Raw genomic sequence first — 22,342 nt, forward strand, 5'->3', positions numbered from 1 at the left:
TGCAAAGCATTGTTCAAACTAAATGAAAACTGGGAGCTCAAAGCATGTCAGTCAGTTTGTGAAGCTCATCAATAGTTATTGTGTGCACCAGATTATAAATCGTTATGAGAGGAATTCATTACATCAGTGTGGTGAATAAAACCACAGAGAGAAGATCTCTGACCGACAGCCAGGAATGACAGAGGGGCGCACTGCATCTCTAATAACAATCAATTTAACTTTATTTACACAGCGCCACGTCACAACACAGTCGCCTCAAGGTGCTTTATATTGTAAGGTAATAATACATACAGAGAAAAGCCAACAATCATGTGATCCCCTGTGAGCAAGACCTTTGGCGACAGTGGGAAGGAAAAACTCCCTTTGAACAGGAAGAAACCTCCAGCAGGCTCAGGAGGATACTTGGGTTTCACTGAAGTTTCAGAATAAAGGACCATCATTTACTCAACTGCTCTGTGTTGTTATACATCTGATCAGCATCATTGGAAATCTATGCTGACTGTACATGGAGCATATTTACACAGGAGGACAGAAAGCACACACTGTAACTTCACACGCTTTTGCAAAACAAATGTTTCATTTTTACCTGGACCAGCGCACTTTGGGGAGCTTTTTCACTTAAATGCGTAGTACTACATCGAGAGGTTGAGGATGAACAATCAGAAAAGCTTTCTTGAGACACACTAAAGCTCTGACCAGTGGAAATCCAGTTTTCCCACACAGCTCCCACACATGCGGGACAAGCTGCAGCATGTTCTCTGCACAGAGGGTGATTATAAGGTGCTTCATGTGTGAGGTCTGGGACAGCTGTCCTACCTGAGGAACACGCTGAAAGAATGTGGAGGGTTGAGATCAGCTTTCAGATACTGAACAGCTCTGATCTGCATCCTCAGCCTGATCGACAGTCAGACAGGACTAAGCTGTTTTGATTACTGTGGAAAAGTAACGGCTCCAGAAATGAGACGGTCTGTGTAAGCTGAAGTGGGCAGCATGTGAAAACGTTTAAAGCATCCTGTAGGAATTTATTTAGCAGTTGGGTTAATGAAGCCTTTCCCACTGGAGCTGTCCTAAAGAAGTTTGGCAGGAGCAGGCGTATGTGTCCCAAACATGTCTGGAGCTGTCTCGTTGCTGTTCCCTCACTTATAATTACCAAAACCACAAACAGCTTTGTGTCGCTGGTTTCAGAAAGCGCCGGTGTGTTTACTCCAGCTTCATGCTCTTTGTTTCTGGTGCCACTGATGGAGCTACAAAGGAGTGACAGAGATAACATTCATACTGAAACATGTCCAAGGTGAAAGCTTCTATTACACCTGTTTCATTTGGAGCTGCTTGTTTGGTTTGACATGTTCATTTAGACCCAATAGTGTAAGTTTATATCAGCATCATGTTTCCAATCGTTTTCATTTGTAGAGCACATAATTACTCAGTGCAACACACTGGGTGGGTGGGGGGTCTTTCTCGCAGTCTTATTCAGGATGTGTGACCAGCAGCTTGGGGGAAATGATTATTTGAACCCTTTATAAATTAGAAAGAAATGAACAATCACTCATTTGCATCTTTAGTTTTAATGGAGAGAACATCACCCACAAATCCAAAAACACGTCATATAAAAGTTCCAATGATTTGCAGGCTGTGATTGGCTCCATTACAGATACTCCTGATGTCCACCCAGCAGCTGGAGAAAGCACATCTGTCCACAGAATGATGGTGTTTTCCCCCCCAGCCTCTCCACCACCATGGACCTGACCAAAGACTGGTCAAAGGATGTCAGGGTTGTAGATCTTGTTGGAAAGGTGACAACTGTTGGTGCAGTCATTCAGAAACAGAAGAAATGTAAATGAACCATTAATCACTCTGGTCTGGAGCTCCTGGGAACATCTGGCCTCATGGGGTGTGGATGATCATCAGAAAGATCCTCACTGAAAGAGCTTGATGCTCTGGAGGCGTCTGGGACCAGAGTCCCCAGGAACAGCACTGATAACACATAAAGGCAAACGTTTCCATCATCAGTGGCTGATGCCTGGTTTGGGAATCAAACTGTCTTGAAGCAACTCGCTGGAGACTGCAAATATTTTGGTGACTAGCTAGCCATTATATGCTCACAGCATCATGAGTGTCATCATATCCTGTTCACTTTATTTCCCATTACCATCCCACCTACACTCTGATGGTGTCACAGAGGTCAGGGGTCATACTGACACTCTTCATGTATGAAATGCTTTGAACTGAAATCTTTTCACTTCCTTTGCAGTTCCTGACTCATCCTCCCGCCTGGCACAAGCTCAAAGCCAGGAAGCTGAATCAGCATGCAGCCAGAGTAAAGTCCAGCAGGGATCCTTTCATTGGCTGAAGAGTTGAACTGAAGCGTTTTCCTGAAGGTGATCGTGCTCTTGTTTGCTGCAGGCCTGAAGGATCCTCGAGACGTTGGCTTGTGACTGACAGCAATGGGTTCAGCTGTTCGACTCCTGGCCTGGATGTGCCTTCCTCTGCTTTTGGTTGAAATAACCTGTGCATTGCATGGTTCCCTTGTAAAAGTCAACAAGGGGTTAAAAGTGAAACGAGGCCAATCGGCCTACCTTCATGTGGAGGACTTGCAGTTCCACATTCCCCATCAGAAGGATTCGTGCAAGTTGGAGGTGGTAGTGAATGAGCCCATAACTCAGCGAGTAGGAAAACTGGTGCCTCAGGTAATAAAAGCAAAGCTGTTATTGGACGTCATGTTTCACACTAAACTTCTTATTGACCACTGAACACCCAGTTGTAGTATTTCACGTCAAAAGTGGATTTGATCCATTAGTATTTCTTTTAATTGTATAAAACAGTAATTATGACATGATGAGTGACGGAGCAGCTACTTAAAGCACATCGTGCGCTGTCCGTGTTGTGTGCTGCTCAATAACATTCAATATTTAGTATTTACTGTTACTTACACCTGTGCAGGTTGTTGCTCTCATCTCTGTGTTGTTCTCTTTGTTCTTCTTTTAACAGGTGATCCAACAGGTTTTCTCAGTGTTCTCTTACTGTCCCCTCTGTTTCTCTTCCTCCCTTTCTCTGTGATTGTCCAATTTGTAATAATTTAAAATAAAGTAAATAAATAAACAATAATAATATAGCATTGCCATATTGTTCCTATTGAAAAAATAAATCTTTCCTGGTTGCCAAAGTATAGAAGAGAAAAAACTGAATGGACAGTGTTTTGATGTTATTCAGGTGTTGTTCAGACTACCAGAGGCTGATCTCTGTTGATCTCAGACAAATTTCACCTCCAACCGCTCAGTGTGGTTTTCTTACACTGCAAATGTCCAGTTATAGGTCAGGTCTTAGAAAACCCACGTTTCTATTTATTTTCTGTTTAATTAGAGATATATACTCTTTTGCCTTTGTTGAATAGTGTAAAGTTAGACAGGACACTGTGGGGAAGTAGAGGGGGAAGACCCACAGCAGTGATCTGCAGCTCAGACATGTGACATGTAGTCGCCGTGACGCTGAGCTAAAGCAGCACCCAGGAAACATTTCTGAAAAGAGCCAAAAATGCTGCAAATAAACTTACTGTGAAAAACTTGAGCTGTATGATGAAACATGTTTGTTCAGTGACGATGGCTTTGACTCGTTGTGCTTGGTGATTTTCACCTCACAGGTGTTTGATTGTGATTATCTGGCTGATGAAGTAAAGTACGTCCACAACGGCTGCCCATTGTTGACAGAAGACACTGTCAAGCTTCGCCTGTACAGGTAAACATCTGCTGAAGTCCTTCATGCAGGCTTTTAAAGAGACTGTATATTTCACACATGAAGAAAAACATTTCTGAATCATTTCCTTTTTACAAGACTCTTTACTGGGACACAGTTTGTTATTTATCTGTGAAGGTCTGTTTTTCTTTGACATCAGATTCACAGAGACAGAGACATACATGGAGGTCTTTGCCATCCATGTAGAAATTATGGAACCTGAGTGCACCATCATTAGGTTGGGGCCAAAATCCCTGGAGGTTCCCGAGTTCTACAGCCTCTCGAATGCTGTGGATGGAAATGTGGTCTCCTTCCACTATGAAAGCAGGTCAAGCTTGGATTGTAGCATCCATCTGAATAGTCACGACACCCATCTGCCAACCCACGGTCAGCTGGTCACAGGGGAACCAGAGAAAGCCACAAGGAGAGGGGATGAGCCGGAGACTTTCATCCATTTGCGTCAGCAGCTGGGTAATCCATGACACTGGTTGAATATTAGATCCTAAAATCAAAATAAAATAACAAGGAAAAGTCATTTTTATGCTTCACTGAGAGCAGCTAGCAGTGCACGAGGCATTTCATGGACGCCCAGCCTTCATGTTCTTGTGAATACATCTAAAACATGAAGTGAACATTGACCTGGACTCCAGGATGACCTGATCAGATGTTGGTGTGACTGAAGCTCACAGAATGTCGAACACACTGAATTATGTAAATGCAAAGTCATCTTGACTGTGATGTCAAATCAGTTTTAGATATACCAATTTGGAGCACCGTCACGCAATAACAATATTTTCATTATATTTACCTTTGGCATGGCAGTTACTTGAGGTGTCACACTGAATATAACCAAAATCCAGATGGTGATGTTATGGTTTGGTCATGGTTACGTGCCGTGTCATCATGTAGACAACAAAGCCAGAGCAACGTGTCGATCTGAAGACTGCCTGAAGGGTCTGAAGCTGGTGAAGCTCACCAAAGTTTCCTGTGAGGACTTCCTGGTGATGGGGCTGAGGTATCAACATACAGACCCTCCATCTCCACATGTGGATTACATTGCAGTCAGACTGGATCTGAAGGACACCAGGAGTGGCAGCATATATCAGGTAATTATACACTTTATATGTACTTTAAGTTTCCATGAATTACACATTTGATACAAAATTCTTCTCCTGGTGTGTTTTAAGTCTGAACAAGCCTGGATCCCAGTGCAGATCACTGGTGCAATGCCCAACCAGCCTCCTACACCAGCCTACATGTCCACGTTTGTTCTGGAAGTCGATCAGTTCATCCTTACTCCGCTGTCCACTGCTACACTGGATGCTGACGACGAAGAAACTCCCAAACAGCTTTTAGTGTTTAACATCACGACACCTCCTCAGGACGGCTTTATCACACATCTGTCTGACCACACTCGCCCAGTCTCCTCCTTCACGTGGCTTGATCTCAATGACATGCTCATTGGATATCAGCCTGCTAACTTCTCTCATAACCAACGCAGGAATTATGAGGTCAGCACATCCAGCTTTACTGTTCTTTTTTCATGCATTATGTCTTTGTGTCCTGGTGTGTAAAGCTTCTGTTTAATTACAGGTGGAGTTTGAAGTTCATGACTTTTATTTTGAGAAGAGCCCACCACTTACTGTTCACATGTCTGTAAGGACTGCAGACACAAACGCTCCCAGGGTGTCCTGGAACATGGGTACGTCATCACTGTCACATGACCTGAGCATTCTGGTTGGTTAGAACTAAAAATATAGACTGACAGGTTATTGTTTTGGTGTTCAAGAAAACAAAGTGATGTTTGTAATTTGCTGTAAACATATAGAAAGACATTTCATCTTTCCATCTTTGGTGCTGCTGGTGTCCTCCAGAATGACCAGTTACGTGAATTTTAACCATTAACACTTTGGTTTGTAGGTCTCAGCCTGTTAGAGGGTCAGTCTCGTCCAATAACGTGGGAACAGCTTCAGATTGTGGACAACGACAACCTGGATGCCGTTCGTATCATAACTGTGGACGGCCTGCAGCATGGACGGCTAACAGTCAGAGGTGCTAACACAATTTATTTATATGGCGCCAAATCACAACAACAGTCACCTCAAGGAGCTTTACACTGTAAGATAAAGACCCTACAATAATAGAGAGAAAACAGAGAAAACTCAACCATGAACAAACGTTTTGATACCAGTGGGAGGGAAAAACAGGAAGAACCAGGCTCGGGGAGGGGCGGGGCCATCTGCTGCGACGGGTTGGGGCTGAGGTGAGGAAGACGGGACAAAGACACGCTGTGGAAGAGAGCCAGAGATTAATAATAACTAACAATTAAATACAGAGATTTGTATAAACACACAGATTGTGAAAAACAGCTGCAGTGCAGTACCTGTAATACCTACAGCATGTTCTAATCGCTCTAATAGGATATTATGGTCGACAGTATCGAACGCTGCACTGAGGTCTAGCAGGACAAGCACAGAGATGAGTCCACCGTCAGAGGCCATAAGAAGGTCATTTGTAACCTTCACTAAAGCTGTTTCTGTGCTGAGCTCTGAAACCTGACTGAAACTCTTCAAATAAACCATTCCTCTGCAGACGATCAGAAACAGACTTATTTCCATGACAGAAAGTGTTGCAATGCTAATAAACGAATGGTGTCATTGTGTAGTCGCAGCTGAATCTAAATGAGAGACCTGTTCACATTTCATATGAGCCTTTGAGCTCCTCCATCACTTAAGCCGGAGAAAGTTGGTGTTCAAAAATTGTTTGATGTCATCTTTTTGTCCATTTTGTTGAAAAAATGAAATTATATTGTTGCATTTCTTGCTTAGTCTGTCTGGAGCTGTCTGTGGGAACAGTGTTATCACCCAGCCAGTGGTTTGACCCCCACAGTGGGATCTGTCCCGTGCACAGTTTCACACGTCACCATTTGGTCATATTTGCACTGACGTCTTGGTTCGGATGCTGCCTGTATCTGTATCTGTTTGACTGTAATTGTTTGATATGATTCCAGGTGGAAAGGGCTTCATGTTTACTGTCAATGACATAAAAGGGGGAGTGGTCTGCTATCACCATGACGACAGTGACTCCACCAAAGACTTCATAATCTTTCGCATCACTGACGGTCATCATCAGACCCGGCACAAGTTCCCCATCAAGATCCTCCCCAAGGATGACACGCCTCCTTTTCTTATCACCAACATGCTGCTGGAGGTCCCTGAGGGCCACACAGCTCTGCTGAGAGGCTCCATCCTTCAGGCCTCTGACATGGACTCCAGTGATGACTACATCCTCTTTAACATTACCCGCCCCCCTCAGTCAGGAGAGGTTATGAAAATTCCTGGACCAGGGAAAACAGGTCGGAAAATTAATCATGTGTTTATACTTGTATCGTACCGAGCGTCTCTTTGTGTTCTAACCACGTCGTATCGTACGTACTGGTTTTAATCCAGGTTACCCTGTCAGCCACTTTTTGCAGAAGGACCTGTCTCAGTCAAAGGTTTACTATCGTCATCTTGGACATGAGGTGTCCGATGATTGGTTTGAGGTGGTACTGTCTGATTTCCATGACCCACCCAACCTATCAGAGGCTCAGGTGTGTAGCACTGTCTCACCATAAAGATACTGTAATTTAGTTTGGATGAGGATGTACTATTGAGCGAAGCACCAGGCTGCTCTGACACAGCTCAGTCACATTTATCTGTATTCCCCAAATACTAAATACTCCTCATTCTTAAGCTAACCTTTAAATGTAGCAGCAGAGAGCTTCACATCTATGGATACGTTTTTAAACGGCTCTTGGCTAAACAGGTGAACACAGTGAAATCTCGTTTCCTTGTAAAGTTCATGAAAAAAGAAGCTGAAACTCTTCCCTTTGTCTTTGATTTCACATGATGTCCAGGAACACAGCCCAGAGTGCCCCACACAACGTGCACTGGCAGCACATGGGGCGCATACATAACCTATCTCGTCAGATTCTTTGTTGTTTATTTGCTTGTTTGTTTGGAGGTGGTGATGGTGCACGTGGAGCCGGTTCCCAACAAACCTCCTAAAGAGGTTCCAGGTTCCAGTCGGAGTCTTGTGCTCAAAGAAACGGACGTAGTCCACATCACACGGCAGCAGCTCCACTTTGTAGACCAGCAGTCAGCTGACAGAGAGCTCACGTTTACTGTGACTACTCCACCTTTTTACGCTCGTCCCCACAGGTGAGTCGCCTCAGCTTCACAAACCTGCTGTGGGGAAATGTTCGGTCTGAATTTTTGCTGTCTTTGTGTTGTCGTCTTACTGAGCAGCAATCCGGACGCGGGGAGGCTGTTTCTGGTCGACAGCATACCCAAATTTACCAAAGACGCCAACGCGCCAATGCTGAGGGTCTTCACTCAGGTAAACCTTTATTTCTTAGTCAGGTAGATGTTGTAATGTTGCACATATGTGGTCTGGCTCAAAACTCTGGTTCCTTCCTGTTTTCAGCATGCAGTAAACTTCATGAAAGTAGCCTACATGCCTCCTATCATGGACATCGGCCCGCACCCCCAGCAAATCCAGTTTGTTCTCTCTGTAACCAACCATCGAGGTAAAACAGTCACTGGGATCTGCTTTAACATCACTGTAGAGCCGGTGGACAACCAGCCGCCTCAGGTGGAAAAGAAAATGATCACATTCGTATCTTTTATCACATGCAGCAATGTGAATGCATAAAATAAACGTGATTACATTCTCCTTCAGGTTGTTTCCAAGCCTCTGACCGTAGATGAGGGAGGGGAGTGCAGGCTTGGCCCTGAACACTTGCTGCTGTCGGATGAAGACTCTTCAGAAGAAGCTCTGCGGGTGGAGCTGCAGAGGGAACCCCAGCATGGGACTCTGCATCTCAGTGGCCTCCTGATGAAACCAGGGCAAAGCTTCACTCTGCAAGATCTGCAAAGCCACAACGTTCGGTCAGACGATCTTAGTTCTGTTTGCCGCTGACGATTTAAAATGCTTTGCATGTCTCTTGCATGTATAGGAACGATTGGGATTACGTCTTCCTACACTGCGTTCTGGATCTTGCACATATAATCTTCTTTTACAGCCGATCACCTCTGTCTGCAGTTTTTCATTTGCACTGCCAGCTTTTGCAGAAACTGTTTATTCCTTTCTCAGGATCATGCAGTCATGTGCTTGTCTTAATGGAGCATCCATGCAGCATCCCAGTATCTGGAGTTTCCAATTTTATCTTGCTACCATAGAAGCATCTAAAGTAACCTGGTGTAGCTGCTGCTGGATAGTGACAACAGGAGCCTCTGTGAGCACAAGGTGTCCTTTTAAGGTGCTGGTGCTCAGGACTCTGCATGATTAATGAAATGTTCCATCATTTCCTCAACAAACACAATCAATACAAACCAGGCTTATTGTATAATAGCAGTATTTGTACTTGCTGTTGACTCATTGGTTCATTTTTAGGATCTTAAATTGTCTTCGCTTCTGTTTTTACTGTTGTTCTTCCTCAGTCACCGTCCTCTTCACCCTCTCTGTAGGTGATTACTTTAAACATCTGATTCCATGTTAAGATGACACATCCATGTCATATCTGTGTTCATCTGTCATGTAGGTACAGTCATGACAGCTCAGAAACTACACAGGACAACATTGAATTCACTGCAACAGATGGGACCAGCTCAGTCATTTTTGTCTTGCAAGTGATGGTAATTAAAGAAATGCCCAACATCCAACAGAAAACAGAGAATTTGCACTTGCTTCACCCTCTTTGTCCATTTCCAGGTGAAGCCCATCAATGATGAGGTCCCAGTAGTCGGTGCAGGTTTGAAAGCAGGTCTCAGCTGTGCAGAGGGGCAGGAAGTAGTCCTCACCGCAGAGTACATCTATGCCACTGATAGAGACAGCGACAACAGCAGCCTGTCCTTCCTAATTGTGCAGCAGCCGCATCACGGTGTGGTGCTGAGAGAAGGTGCAGCGGTGGATCGCTTCATCCAGGCAGACATCACTGCAGGGATCGTCACATATAAACACACAGGTGCAAACAGAGAGAGTCGTATACCTATTATAGATATATGCAAGTCATTAGTGTGATGGCTGATGCTGTTGGATGGATGGTAACAGTAACATCAGGAATTTCATGTGACTGATGGTCTTAGAAGCATATTTTAAGACCAGTTTCTCTCATTGAACGCTTGGTAACATCAACGTTTTCTGTGATTGGATATGACCTGGTCTCATTCTGCTCCTTTTAGAAACCACAGTCATGGGTAACAAACATGTAACCTCAGGATGTGCCTGTCAGCCATCGGTACTCACAGTCTGGAAATTTCAGTAGCACACATGTCACCTCGTGTCATCCGGTTCACCTGCCTCTCAAACACTGTCATAATGATGTAAGGCCCCGACAAAAGCCGGGACGCTGAATAAGACACAAGTAAAATATTGCAATGATATGTAAATCAGACAAACACACATTTATTTCAAATATATGAAACACATTGAAAATATGAGAAATGTATTTAATTCAATGAAAGAAATGAATCTTTCCTTGTAGCAGCAGTTGATGCACGTCTGGAGACCCGGTGCTGAACTCTTGTTGTTCTCATGTCGAGGACAGTCCAGAGCTCTTCTTTGTCATGTTTGTTTCAGCATTGATCAGAGCTGGTTTTGGTCTCGTCTTTGGATCACAAATTTCTTCAGATTTTCAAAATCTTTTGACGACATCCTCCTGAGACCCAGACTGTTAGTTTATGTTCCCTGTCTGTGTCTTTTGACCTATGTGAGCTACCTGCTAAAACAATGATGTTTCACGTGGCCTCCAAAGAGGCAGAAATCACAAAAAAGTTCACCTGAAAGAGACTTTTTCCTTTCTCAGAAGGATATTATGCAGATGATGGTGGTGAGGAGGACCCAACGTGCAGACACTCAGAGGCGGAAAGTAAACTTAGATTTATTGTTAGTATTAAATCCGGTTCTTTGTATTCTTTACGGCAAAGACAGACACGGCTCAAAGTGGCAAAACTGAGAACACAAACAAACTAAGCAGACAGAACACACAGTGTGGACATCACAACACTGAGGAAAACACAGGGCTTAAATACACAGCAAATCAGGGCTAACGAGACAGGGGAAGCAAAACCTGATACAATAACCTGAGACACAGAAAGTAAAACAGGAAACATAACGGAGACGCGGACTTGACAAGGGGATACAGCAGAAAGCAGAAACCAAAAGGCCAGAAAAGATCAGTAATATCAAAATCAACATGAATAATGTAAAAACTCTGGGTGGCATCCCCAGGTCTGCTCACATCAGGGGCTATTACAATAAACAGGAAGCATGCAGACTGAGACGTGGACACAGAACAGGAAACCAGAAACTATCACTAACAAAGAATAATCCAAAGAGTCTCAGTGGAAGCAGAAAATACTGCGTCACCCTCGACTGATTCCCGTCTGTGGTCTCCCACCAAGCTGTCAAATTATCAGTTCACATGATATAAATGTTACTGAGGTGTGACAGAGACGCAGCTGCTTCTCTAAAGGTTCTTATCACGTTTGTGGTTTTAGAAGTAGAGATCGGACTCCCTCCTCGCCATGACACCGTCACCTTTGTCATTTCTGACGGAGAGACGGAGACGCTGGCTTTATGCTGCAGTGGAGGGAGTCCTGTCAGGACCAGCAGCACCGCTCACCTGAGGCAGACGCTACCCGTGTACGACCTGCAGATCACCGTGTTTCCTGTTGACAGCCAACCACCTACGCTAGAAACACGTGAGCGTCTCACCTTTAGTCACTCGGGGAAAAAGCAAAATGTACTTTGTTGATATCGACGCCCTGTTTGCTTGTTTGTAGCAGACATCTTTAAAGTGAATGAAGGTGGGACGGCCCCCATTACTGCGGCTCACCTGAAAGCCTCCGACGTGGACACAGTGCTGGACGAGCTGGTCATCAGCCTGACCTCCCCACCTCAGTTTGGCTACATTGAAAATGTCCTCCCCAGTCCTGGATTTGAGAAAAGCAACACAGGAGTGAGCACAGGTGAGCATCTCGCTGTACGTGACCACAGAGTCAATATTTGATGTTTATTTCAACCTCTTTCTCTCAGCTTCTTTTTCATACAAGGACATCACTGAGGGTCATGTCAACTATGTGCAGTCCAGACATCAGAGGGTGGAGCCAACAGCTGACCACCTGATGCTCAGTGTATCAGACGGCAAACACAGCTCCGCCCACGTCTCTTTCTACATCATTATAAACCCCACAAATGATGAAGTGCCAGAGCTGGTGGCTCACAACATCACGGTAAGTTTTTATCAACTCTTATTGATCATAGTACTCATGACTGTTCGTTGAATATGGTCATTACGTCCGTTTATGTAAAGGTACACGAAGGACAAATGAAGCGGCTAGACTCGTCTGTCTTGCATGCGACGGATCTGGACATCCCCAAGAACGTGTTGCTCTTTAGCGTGGCCACACCCCCTCGACACGGCAGCATCGTCGCCCACAGCAGTGGAGAGCGAGAGAAACGAGAGGCCCAGCGTCAGCTTCCTGTGGTTGCCTTTACTGTGGAGGATCTTATAAATGGTATTGTTTACATGTTAAAGCTTCAGTTATGACTGAAATAGTTTACAAATGTTTTAAATTACTACAGATGATCCAAACAAGCCATATCTAACCAGCTGCACATCAACATGTTGTCTTCTGTTGTGCATTCAAACAAACAATAACAGTTTTATTAGTTTGCCTTGATGCAGCGATGAGTGGAGAGTAAATAGGAATATTAATATAGGCCAAGTTACAAAAAGATCCAAGACTTGAAAATCTGGAACCTTTAAATCAGAACAAAAGTTAAAACTACATGAAAGATATTTAAATAAACTCATGTTACCGAATACAAACCCCACTAATGTGCACATTTGATTAAAAATGAATAATTTAAATAAATGAACTGAGTCAAAACAACGTGCTCGTCACTGTCCAACAGCTGTGGGTGTGGTGTACGTGCACGATGACTCTGAGAGTGTGGAGGATAGTTTCACCATCCAGCTGACTGACGGACGGCACCACGTCCTGAAACAGGTGACGGTTAAAGTGCTGCAGGTGAACGACGAGAAGCCCCAGCTTACCAGGTTGGACCAACATTTCCCCGTTTAAAGTCGGTGCAGCATCGATTGTGCAAAATAAAGTGAACGTTGTACCATCTTGTGTCCTTCAGGAACGCCGGCCTAGACGTGGATCCAGGTGAAAGCAGACTGATATCCAGCGCGTCACTGTTCGCACAGGACCGTGATACCCCTCCTTCAGAGCTCATGTACATGTTTGAAAGTGTTCCAACCCAAGGACTGCTTCAGCTTAAAGTTAGTGCAGTATCATTTTATTATATATAAAATATATCAGTTTGTTTGGTGGAAGAAGAGATTAAATGTTACATTTATACACAATAAGTCTGAAGCAACTTAAACATCGAGAGCCTCTGATGTGCAGCACGTTTTAATTTAACAGAGCTGCTTTTGTCTCTGAGACACAAACGATGGTGATGTTAAAAGTCTGCAGCACTTATTATACTGCTGTAAATCACAAGGATAAGGGCACCTGGGATGTTGTTCTCCTTGCCAACTCTGTTTTTGCACTTTTATTCTTTTCCTTTAATCCATGTTGTTTCTTTACATCTGCATCTTAAGACTCAAGGGTGACCGACCATTACTCCCTTACCAAGGAATTTGCTGTGTTCCTAACTATGTCTCATCTGATCTCAGGAGAATCAGGGCTGGGTCACACTGGCTGCTGGGAAGAACTGCACCCAAGAAATGGTCGACATGAACCTTCTACGTTATGTAAACACAGGCCGTCGGGCTGCTCAAAGTCAGGATTTCTTTGTCTTCCATTTGCTGGATGGAGAGAATCAGTCACCCTCACAGCACTTCCAGATCTCCATCAAAGACCTAGACAAAGGTATCGCAGCTTCATTTAACTTGTGTAGGTTCTTGATCAATGACGAACGTTCATCCTGCTCAGTGTCGGTAAGCAGAAGTCATACCAACTATAATATTTTAAAACACTGATGTGGGAGATAAGAGTCAGCAAGTCTACTGACAACTGGAAAGATCTGAGAGACACAGACTGAATCCTTTTGAACAAATAACAAAAATGTTCTAAAATAGCAGGAATCTTGGAATATTCTAGTCAACTACACACACACACACACACACACACACACACACACACACACACACACACACACACACACACACACACACACACACACACACACACACACACACACTTTATGTGCTGGACACACCCTACACCTGGGGTCTTGCCTGGTGTGATGGACCCCAGCCTCTATGGATCTTGTACTCAGAGCTTGTTCTTGTGCTGCCGTGATTAGTGCCTCTGTCCAGCTTTGTCCAGCCACTGGGATCCAAACACAGGACAGAGGGGGCAAAGAGAAACACGAGGGCCAAGGAAGCCAAACCCAGGAACCATAGAAATAAATCACAAATGAATTGAAAACGCTGGGTCGAAATGACCCAGACCTGTGACAGTCTATATGTCAGCATCTCCTCCTTTGGCCAGCTTATTATGCCAGCAGGGTATGTGGTCACGGGCAGGGCGTAGGTGTTGATAGCCTGTGCAGAACAGCAGTGGGGACAGAGCTTCTCCCTGGTACAACACTTGATGGTTTCACATTCCCACTGAGTTCCTGATGAAGCCTCTGAGGGTCCTGTTGATCTTGTAGAGCTTTGGGATCCCAGGATCCAGGTGTGAGTCATAGACTTTATTTCAGTCAAATCAGCAGTGCACAGGCTGGTCAGGCTGCTCAGTCTACCAGTAACAGGGGTTTCACTCCTCAGGTATTCTTGCCCCTTTCTGTGCCCCACTCATGTGCCTGTTCATCTTAGCCGCTATGATGCCTGACAGGAGCTTCCACCTGGTGCTGAGGCAGGTTATCGGCCAATAGGATGTCTGCCACGGTGATGGTTACGGGACCCTGCATAGGAAGGTTGCTGTGGTCTGCTATTAGATCCATTAGCCACTGAGCATTGCTGTTGTGTCTTCTCCTGTTTGCTCTTCCGGTATTGCTCTGTCTCCAGGCTTGGTGTTCTCATCTTCCTCCCCTGCCACTGAGGTTATACCATGGATGGATGTTTCCTTGGAGTGTAGCTGGTTCATTCTCCTGCCTTCTATCTCTCTGGTATACCTCTTCAAATGGCAGACTTCAATGTCTCGATGCTGGCAGCTTGCTGTGCTTCTTAGGCACCCCTTTCTTCATCACACCTTTTAGTAGTTGGCTAACGTCCCTCCGTGCTACCTTCACCTTAGCTGATGGCCTGTAGTCTCCATGGAGGACACTGCTCCTTGTTGCTGTTCATCTTGCAGCCAAGCATCACCGTGGTCTCTGCTGCTGGTGTAGATCAGCTGGTTGGTTTCAGTGATGGTCACAGCAGGGATTGTAAGTGATGCTGCATTCATATCGTCTAGTAAACCTGCTGAGAGTACTTGATGTAGTCTTGGTGACCGGCAACGATACCTAATACACCCATAGCATACAGCCACCTAATCTCAGTCCAACAAAACAATATTTTAGTCATTGATGTAATAAATGCAAATCTGAAGAGAGGAAGTGTCTGCAGTGAAGTCACACCGTGTACTTTGTCTTTTTAGGAAACATCGTCATCTTTGTGAAACCAGCGAACGTCAGCCGTGGAGATCGCATCGTTCTCACCACCCATGTGCTGCAGGCCACAGATGGCACAGACCAGCCAGAGGAGCTTCTGTACGTCATCACCAGCCCACCTGCTCATGGACACATAGAGTACATGAAACATCCTGGCATCATCATTTCTACCTTCAGCCAGATGGACATAGCAGCCAACCTGGTGGCTTATGTTCACGATAACAGAGCCAGCACGCCCAAAGAAACTTTCCAGTGAGTCTGAAACGCTGTCTGAGATCAAGGAAAGCTCTTTCAAACGATGCTTCGTATTTAACTTTGACCTGCAGCTTTTCTTAATGAGACAGACCTTTCAAGATCCCATTTCAGTGGGATTCACTCAGTTATTGGTTGTTAGACTAATAACCCAAACTGGTGGAGAATCAAACAGCACATGGGTCACCTCCACCCCCACCCTTAAACCTGGTTCTGTTGGAGGTTTCTTCCTGCTAAAAGGGAGTTTTTCCTTCTCACTGTTGCCAAAGCACTTGCTCATAGGGGCTCATATGATTGTTGGTGTTTCCACTGCTTTCACTATATTATTGTAGGGTCTTGGCGTTACAATATAAAGCTCCCCGAGGGAACTGTTATTGTGATTAGGCACCATATAAATAATCTTACATTGATTTGAGCTGAATCGAATTAAACTGTCTGGTGAAAGCTAACCTCAAAAGTAAATTAGCGACTGATGTACTGTAGTCATCACTTTGATCACATTACACCTAACACCCAGTCCTTTGCATTTCTTTTGACAGGTTTATTGTGAGCAATGGTAAAACTAGCGTAAATGGCAGCTTTGAGATCGGGGTGGAAACGGTGGATCGTATCTTACCATCTCTGTCCTCCAACAAAGTCCTCACGGTGCCCCAGGGATCGTCCATTATCCTGGGTCCAGACTACCTGTCTCTGTCAGACCCCGACACTCCTCCCAGCACCCTGACATTTGTCCTTTCACAGCCTCCACAGTATGGCAGACTAGTTTTAGCTGGTGAACCACTGAGCACAGGCTCTAATTTCACCCAGAGAGACATAGAGGAGCTGGAGGTGGCATATCAACATGACGGGGGGCCATCACAGATAGACCGATTCTCCTTCACTGGCTCAGACAGCACTAATCGAGGGTTCCTGCTGGATGGGCAGTTACACAGAGAGCCTGTTTTCTTCATATTTCAGGTAGGTTATAAGGGCTGGCTTTACCTGTGACAGATACTGTGGTTGTGCCATAATTGTGTTGGAAACATGTGCACTAGTTAAGGCAAACAAACACTGGTTAGCTGTTTTATCCACACAGTGCTAAACCACTTTTGTGGTCATTATTGAAAGCTGTGCACAGAAGGAGAGGGACATGGAAACTGCACAGTAGAAATGTACTAACGCTGTGCCATCTCTAGTACAACATCAAGCTGTGTGTAATTTCAGATCAGGCCTTTGGATAAGTCGCCTCCTGAGGTTGTGAAAGTGCTTCCCCTTTGGAAAGCAGAGCCTTTAGCTGATGGCCGATACGGCATCTTCCTGTCATCCCAAGAACTGAAGGCTCGAGACAGCAACAGCAGAGAAGAAGAGCTCATATTCTGCATAGTTCGTCCACCACACTTTGGTTTCCTAGAAAACATTACCACAGGTAAGGACGATGTTTACACTTTAACTTTGAACCAGAAACCTGTAGCCTCATCCTTCTTACTTTGTGCAGGGGGTTTTGTGCCACAGCGCTTCTTGCAGATGGAGCTAAAGAAGAGATCTATTGTGTACATCATCAGTCTGGACACGGAGTCTGTCTCAGACAGCCTGGAGTTCACAGTGTCCGACCTGCTGGGGAACACAGGGCCTCGTCACCTGTAAGAACAATACTTTAAATAAACAGTGCAGAGTTTGTCCTGTATTAACTTCGTTCTTTGCAGACTCGAGTTCAGGTGGTCCAGGGTGGAGCTGCTGCAGACCGAGACGTCAGCCTGTGAGGAGCAGGGAACGATCTCACTGGACATCGTTCGTCGGGGGAATTTGGCCGTATCGTCATATATTTCTGTCAAGGTTTGCACGTCATTTGGTTACTGAAACTGAGGCGTAGTTATGATTTCTCTTATTCTAACAATGGTTAACTAAGACATGTTATACGTATAGTTTCCACTATGAGGTGACTGTTGTTGTGAACTGGCTCTACACAAATATGACTGAGGTGAAAAGAGATTTGTGATAACTCAGCTACAGGACATTTAGCTTGTATGCAGATTGATGAACATGTGGTTCTGCGACTTGTGTCTTTATTTAGGTAAATGAGGTCACTGCAACAGCTGGAAAGGACTTCCTCACAAACCCATCTGCACTCGTCCAGTTTGATCCAGGTATGTGTTTGATAATAGAGACAGAAGGTCTGTCTGTCTGCAGGGTCAGGCCAAAAGTCCCCGTTTATGGAGCAGAGTTTGAGTCCAGGCAATGAAAGAAGGTCATTAAAGTTCAGTGAGGATCTGTGTCAGTGTCTTTCACACTGGAAGTTTGATGATAAGTGGCTGGAGGCAGCATGTGTGGGCTACCTCCGGATATACTGTCTTTCACCCACAGTCTAAAGACGAGCTTGGATCCAGTCACGTGAAAAGAACCAGTTAAACAAACATGAAAAACAAGAAATATAAATACTGAAAACTGAAAACACAGAAGTGGAAGATGAGTCCAAAGAAAAGGACAAACCTCAGGTCCCTACAGACACACCCTGATGATGACGTTCTTCTAATTGTGTTGTGACTGAATTTCTTATTATTGCAGCAACAGCTTAGTGCGACGTGTTAACGGTCCTCCTCAGAGTTTTGAATGAAAGCCTCGTAGAGAAGCGGTTCCCAGTAGTTTCATGTTCCTCTGGCTGCCTGTTTGTTCCCCTTATTAGTTCCACTTGTGCTACAATCAGCTGATTTCAGTTTATGTGCTGGAGGAAGAAAACAGTGACGCAGTTTGTGGATTGTGTTAAAGCATAATGCAGATGTTTCCTCTTTCCTGGATGCACTTTAACATCGTGCGTTCATCCTTTTGAGCAATAAAACAAATAAAATGTCTGTAACAATGTTTCTAAATCCTTCACACAAAACAGTTTAGGAAGCTTAGGAAGTGCAGCTTTTACACTCAGTCCCTGGTTACGTTTTCTACTGTGAATGAATGATTAAATGTCTCTGTGTAAACACTGTGATGGACTGCTGACCTGTGCGCGCACACACACACACAAACACTGTGTGTAGGAGTGTCAAAGCGAAGGTGGCAAACTGAGATTATCCAAGATCACCTCGAGGAGGCTGACGAGACTTTTGAAGTGCTGCTGGTCTCTCCTGAAAGCACCGTCATTGGCAGCACCAACAAAGCTACGCTCACCATCAGAGACTCAGCAGGAGGTAAAAATGATTATTTTGCCACACATGATGGCATTTGAGGATAGACTTATCTTACCCCCGAACTAAAACCACAGGGCAGTGCAGGCTAGACCAGAATCAGGAGGCTCCTGTTCTTGGAGGACAGGAGATTCAGGCCAACACGTACCCTCAGCATGGATCCATACACCTCGAGAAACTTCCTCTTGGGACAGACTCGATCATCTGGACCCGTGGAGACAGCATCTCCAGGCCAGGAGTCCCCAAAAAGAAACTCAGAGTCAGAGGCAATGCAAAGTCAGTAAGTACATCCTGTAAGCTCTGCTGTTTGAATGTATTATATATGAAATCGCTGCAGTTGAATCTTTCTGCAGTGGCGCGTGGGTAAACTGCTGCTCTGGGTTTTTCTTTCAGATTGCACCGTCATCAGTTTTTCACAATGGAACAGACACCGTTTACACAGTAGGTAGCACTCCCCACTCCTACCAATGAGACTTCTGAAAGTTTTCACTTCTATTGCTTCTTCAATTTCAGTATCACGGCATCATCCAAATGCAAGTAGAAGACGACACCTCACCATCCAGGAAGGGCAGAAAGGCAAACATCCAGGTGGTTAGCAGGGGGGCACAACAGCATCGGTCCCACCCTCACAGAAACATCTTAAAACCTCAGAAAGCTGGCGTGGCGAAGGGACATGTGAGTACCAGCGGGTTTTCTTCCCCCTCGAACTCCATCAGCTCGGCTTTTAGGAACGCTGAATCGTTTTGTTTTGCTTGTATATCTGTTTAAAAGAAAAGGAAAGAATCTGCTCATGCTGCTGCAAATTCACACTTCAATCTCCACCAAGCACTTCAGCTGGAGAACAGCTGCTCACACTCACATGTTGTTACGGCCGCTGGACCTGAAAGCACACACAGAAGTGTAACACAGAGCGAGTCGTTTATTAGGCTGAATACACGAACGCAAAACAAGGCAAAGCAACTTTGAAAACATCCTGAAACTGGACGTAACATGAAGCGAGATGGACAGACGATGTGAAATACACAGGAGGGTAATGAGGGAAGTGGAAACGCTGGGGAAACACAGCTGACACAAACCTGACGCCACACAGGAAGCAAAACTAAACACACTGAACAGGGAAACACAAGACTTTCAAAATAAAAAAGGAAACCTGGAGAGACGACACCACGAGCTTGACAAACATGAAACACGCAGACAGTCTGTCATGAAACACATGACAGACTGGAGAGAAACATGAGAAGAGACAAGGGAGACACAAGCACAAACAGGAAAAGAAAACAAGGAAACATAGAAGAAACAAAATAGATTAAAACTCAACGAACCCCAAACTAAAAATAACACAACAAGGTAACATTATTCCAATGATAAGAAATCAAAAACCCAAAATAAACTCAAAATGCTGGGTCACAGACGCAGACATATATGCTCTATAAAGTCCAGGCAAGCTGCAGCACTGAGTCATGTAGAGCACAGTAGAGTTTACGTTCTTGTCGTTCAGATGTGTGCACCTTTGGCGTAGCATGATGTGCTAGCAACACGGTGGTAGCTCTGTTGCTAGTGCACATACTGGACCTTCTGTTGCTCCACACACTGTGAAGTATGTTGCATATTATTGTGGAGCAGCACTATAATCTGTGTGAATGTTTGTGGGTCACAGACTACAGCTGGCAACCCCGTCCACAAACCCTGTGTGCCAGGACTTAGAGGCCTCCTTCATTTTCACCAAGCTACCAACGAGCTCTTTCACTGCAACGGTGTCTCCTGGAAAGCCTGGGCACCAACTGATCAGGTACTACAGCTTCACAACACCAACACAAGCCAAGCACATTAACCTGTGACAACACGTGGAAACTGAAAAGCTGCAGATCTAAAATCATCTTTCCTGTTGAATAGATGGTGAGTGCTCAGATGTGTCCTCAGGGCTCCACCTTTCATGGTGGTTATTGCTACACCCTCAGTACTGAACGCAAGCTGACATGGAGTGAAGCAAACAGGGCCTGCAGGGAAAGGTACAGTTGTGTGTTCCCACAAACACTTTGTGCATTACAAACACGATGAGCATGAGGCGCTTCTTTTTCTTCCTAACGGCAGGTTTAGAGGAACACTGGCCAGTGTTGCGTCTCAAGCTGACATGGACTGGCTGTGGGACTTTGGTGGAAGGAAGCCTTTCTGGATCGGTAGGTGTCCTGTTTTTACATGTGTGAGTAAATGTAACGGTGTCAATGGTGCCGGCTCCTCATTCGCTTGTAATGCATTCTAAATAAAAAATCACTCACTGTGTAAAAATGGACTTTCAGTTTAGTTTAATATGTAAAGTTTAAAGTGCACTGGACACAAAGTAACTACAACCTCCACCTCATCTGACTGGAACATTCGTTAAGTTTAACGAAACATTTTTGTATCCAGTGCAAAGAATTCTAATGTGTTTAAAAAATATAATCATAGTATGTAAATAAGTTAGTAAAGTGAATTCAATAACAACAGCGTTGCTAGAACATTATTTTCTAACATCTGGTCCCCAAAGTGAAAGTATTGATTCGTTTTATTGAGGCAGAAGGTTTTGATTTTGCTCCCTGCCTGTTCTCTCCATCCTTACATGGATTCAATCCCGGTACTCCTGCTTTAGTCGTCCAGAGACGGGGTGCTGGTTTAGTTCAGTGGGCTGAGCGATCCACCGTGTGCAGCTGCTCACCCACCGAGCTAAACCCGACGCTGCACATCTGTATGTTGTGTTTGCAGGGAGCCGTATAGCCCAGGGCCAAAGCCCCACACGTTTCTGTCCGTGCATTTTTTATGCAGAATGTAACGAGCTCATCTTCTCTGTTGCGCCAGGTCTGAACGACAGGGAGGGCCGAGGACGCTGGGAGTGGGCCGGAGGCGAGCCGGTCGGCTACACCAACTGGAGAAAAATGCCTCTTCAGCCAAAAAAGAAAGAAAGCAGAAAGTGTGTTCTGGTTTGGAGGAGGGCAAAGTGGCAAATCAGGGAGTGTAAGACGAGCAGAGGTCATCGCTTTGTCTGCTCGGTTAAAATCTGAGTTCAGCACCGTCCAGTCCAGCGCGGTCCGGCAGCAGTGAGCTGCCACTGTGCGTGACAGAAATTCACAACCTGTTTACAATTAACACGTGAAAAGAGAGCTTGGTGTCCAAACACAGTTCATGTTGGACTCATATTTACAGTGCAAGTGTTGCAAGTGTTACAGTGAAGATGTCCTTGGGGCCTTAATCAGCTCCTCAGCCTCTGTTTGAACCACAGTTATTAAACATTCATGCGTTTCGTTCATAAGTATGTAAACGTGGGAAGATGAAGCTGAATCCGTTCATTTATTTTCCTTATTAAAAGACTGAATCATGTAAATGTGCTGATATTGTATTTGTGTGCAATTATAAGTGACAGCCAGCTGCTGCTGCATTATCGACTTTATTAAACACATATTAACAGAGTTAATGTTATTGCACCAATAAAAACAGGCTTTGTTTGTCACGAGCTGCTGCTGCTGTCGTTTTTCTCTTTTCAACATTATCTCTGCTGCTCCGACCCGAGCCAGCGCTGCTGT

The 22,342-nt window shown here is 44.8% G+C and overlaps 1 protein-coding gene across 1 annotated transcript; it reads left to right on the forward strand.

Moving 5' to 3' along the window:
• Positions 1–2,300: 2,300 nt before the first annotated feature.
• On the forward strand, positions 2,301–22,266 carry frem1a (Fras1 related extracellular matrix 1a). Its single transcript, XM_086285639.1, has 36 exons — positions 2,301–2,687; positions 3,638–3,732; positions 3,890–4,200; positions 4,639–4,835; positions 4,917–5,240; positions 5,323–5,431; positions 5,650–5,781; positions 6,740–7,084; positions 7,179–7,321; positions 7,735–7,931; positions 8,019–8,109; positions 8,197–8,364; positions 8,452–8,660; positions 9,314–9,407; positions 9,484–9,736; positions 11,271–11,474; positions 11,556–11,741; positions 11,809–12,005; positions 12,086–12,290; positions 12,691–12,835; positions 12,922–13,063; positions 13,463–13,658; positions 15,372–15,636; positions 16,176–16,593; positions 16,840–17,041; positions 17,111–17,255; positions 17,319–17,448; positions 17,687–17,759; positions 18,642–18,791; positions 18,866–19,068; positions 19,182–19,229; positions 19,302–19,463; positions 20,446–20,577; positions 20,682–20,797; positions 20,880–20,965; positions 21,621–22,266. Exons 1-36 carry the CDS (start codon positions 2,445–2,447, stop codon positions 21,821–21,823), a joined length of 6,519 nt encoding a protein of 2,172 aa, XP_086141765.1. The 5' UTR covers positions 2,301–2,444; the 3' UTR covers positions 21,824–22,266.
• The last annotated feature ends 76 nt before the right edge of the window (positions 22,267–22,342 follow it).

The sequence above is a fragment of the Aulonocara sp. 'chitande type north' Nkhata Bay genome, linkage group LG3 (genome assembly GCF_057382095.1).
Source record: "Aulonocara sp. 'chitande type north' Nkhata Bay isolate Kocher_YH1m ecotype deep benthic linkage group LG3, A_spYH_male_GT1.1, whole genome shotgun sequence".
NCBI classification, from domain to species: Eukaryota; Metazoa; Chordata; class Actinopteri; order Cichliformes; family Cichlidae; genus Aulonocara; species Aulonocara sp. 'chitande type north' Nkhata Bay.

Bases quoted from the DNA above. Each gene is read 5' to 3' on its own strand.
- frem1a (XM_086285639.1), top strand. From the start codon at position 2,445: ATGGGTTCAGCTGTTCGACTCCTGGCCTGGATGTGCCTTCCTCTGCTT. The intron at 3,733-3,889 runs GTAAACATCTGC...CTTTGACATCAG, and splicing joins GTCAAGCTTCGCCTGTACAG to ATTCACAGAGACAGAGACAT. The intron at 5,432-5,649 runs GTACGTCATCAC...TTTGGTTTGTAG, and splicing joins CAGGGTGTCCTGGAACATGG to GTCTCAGCCTGTTAGAGGGT.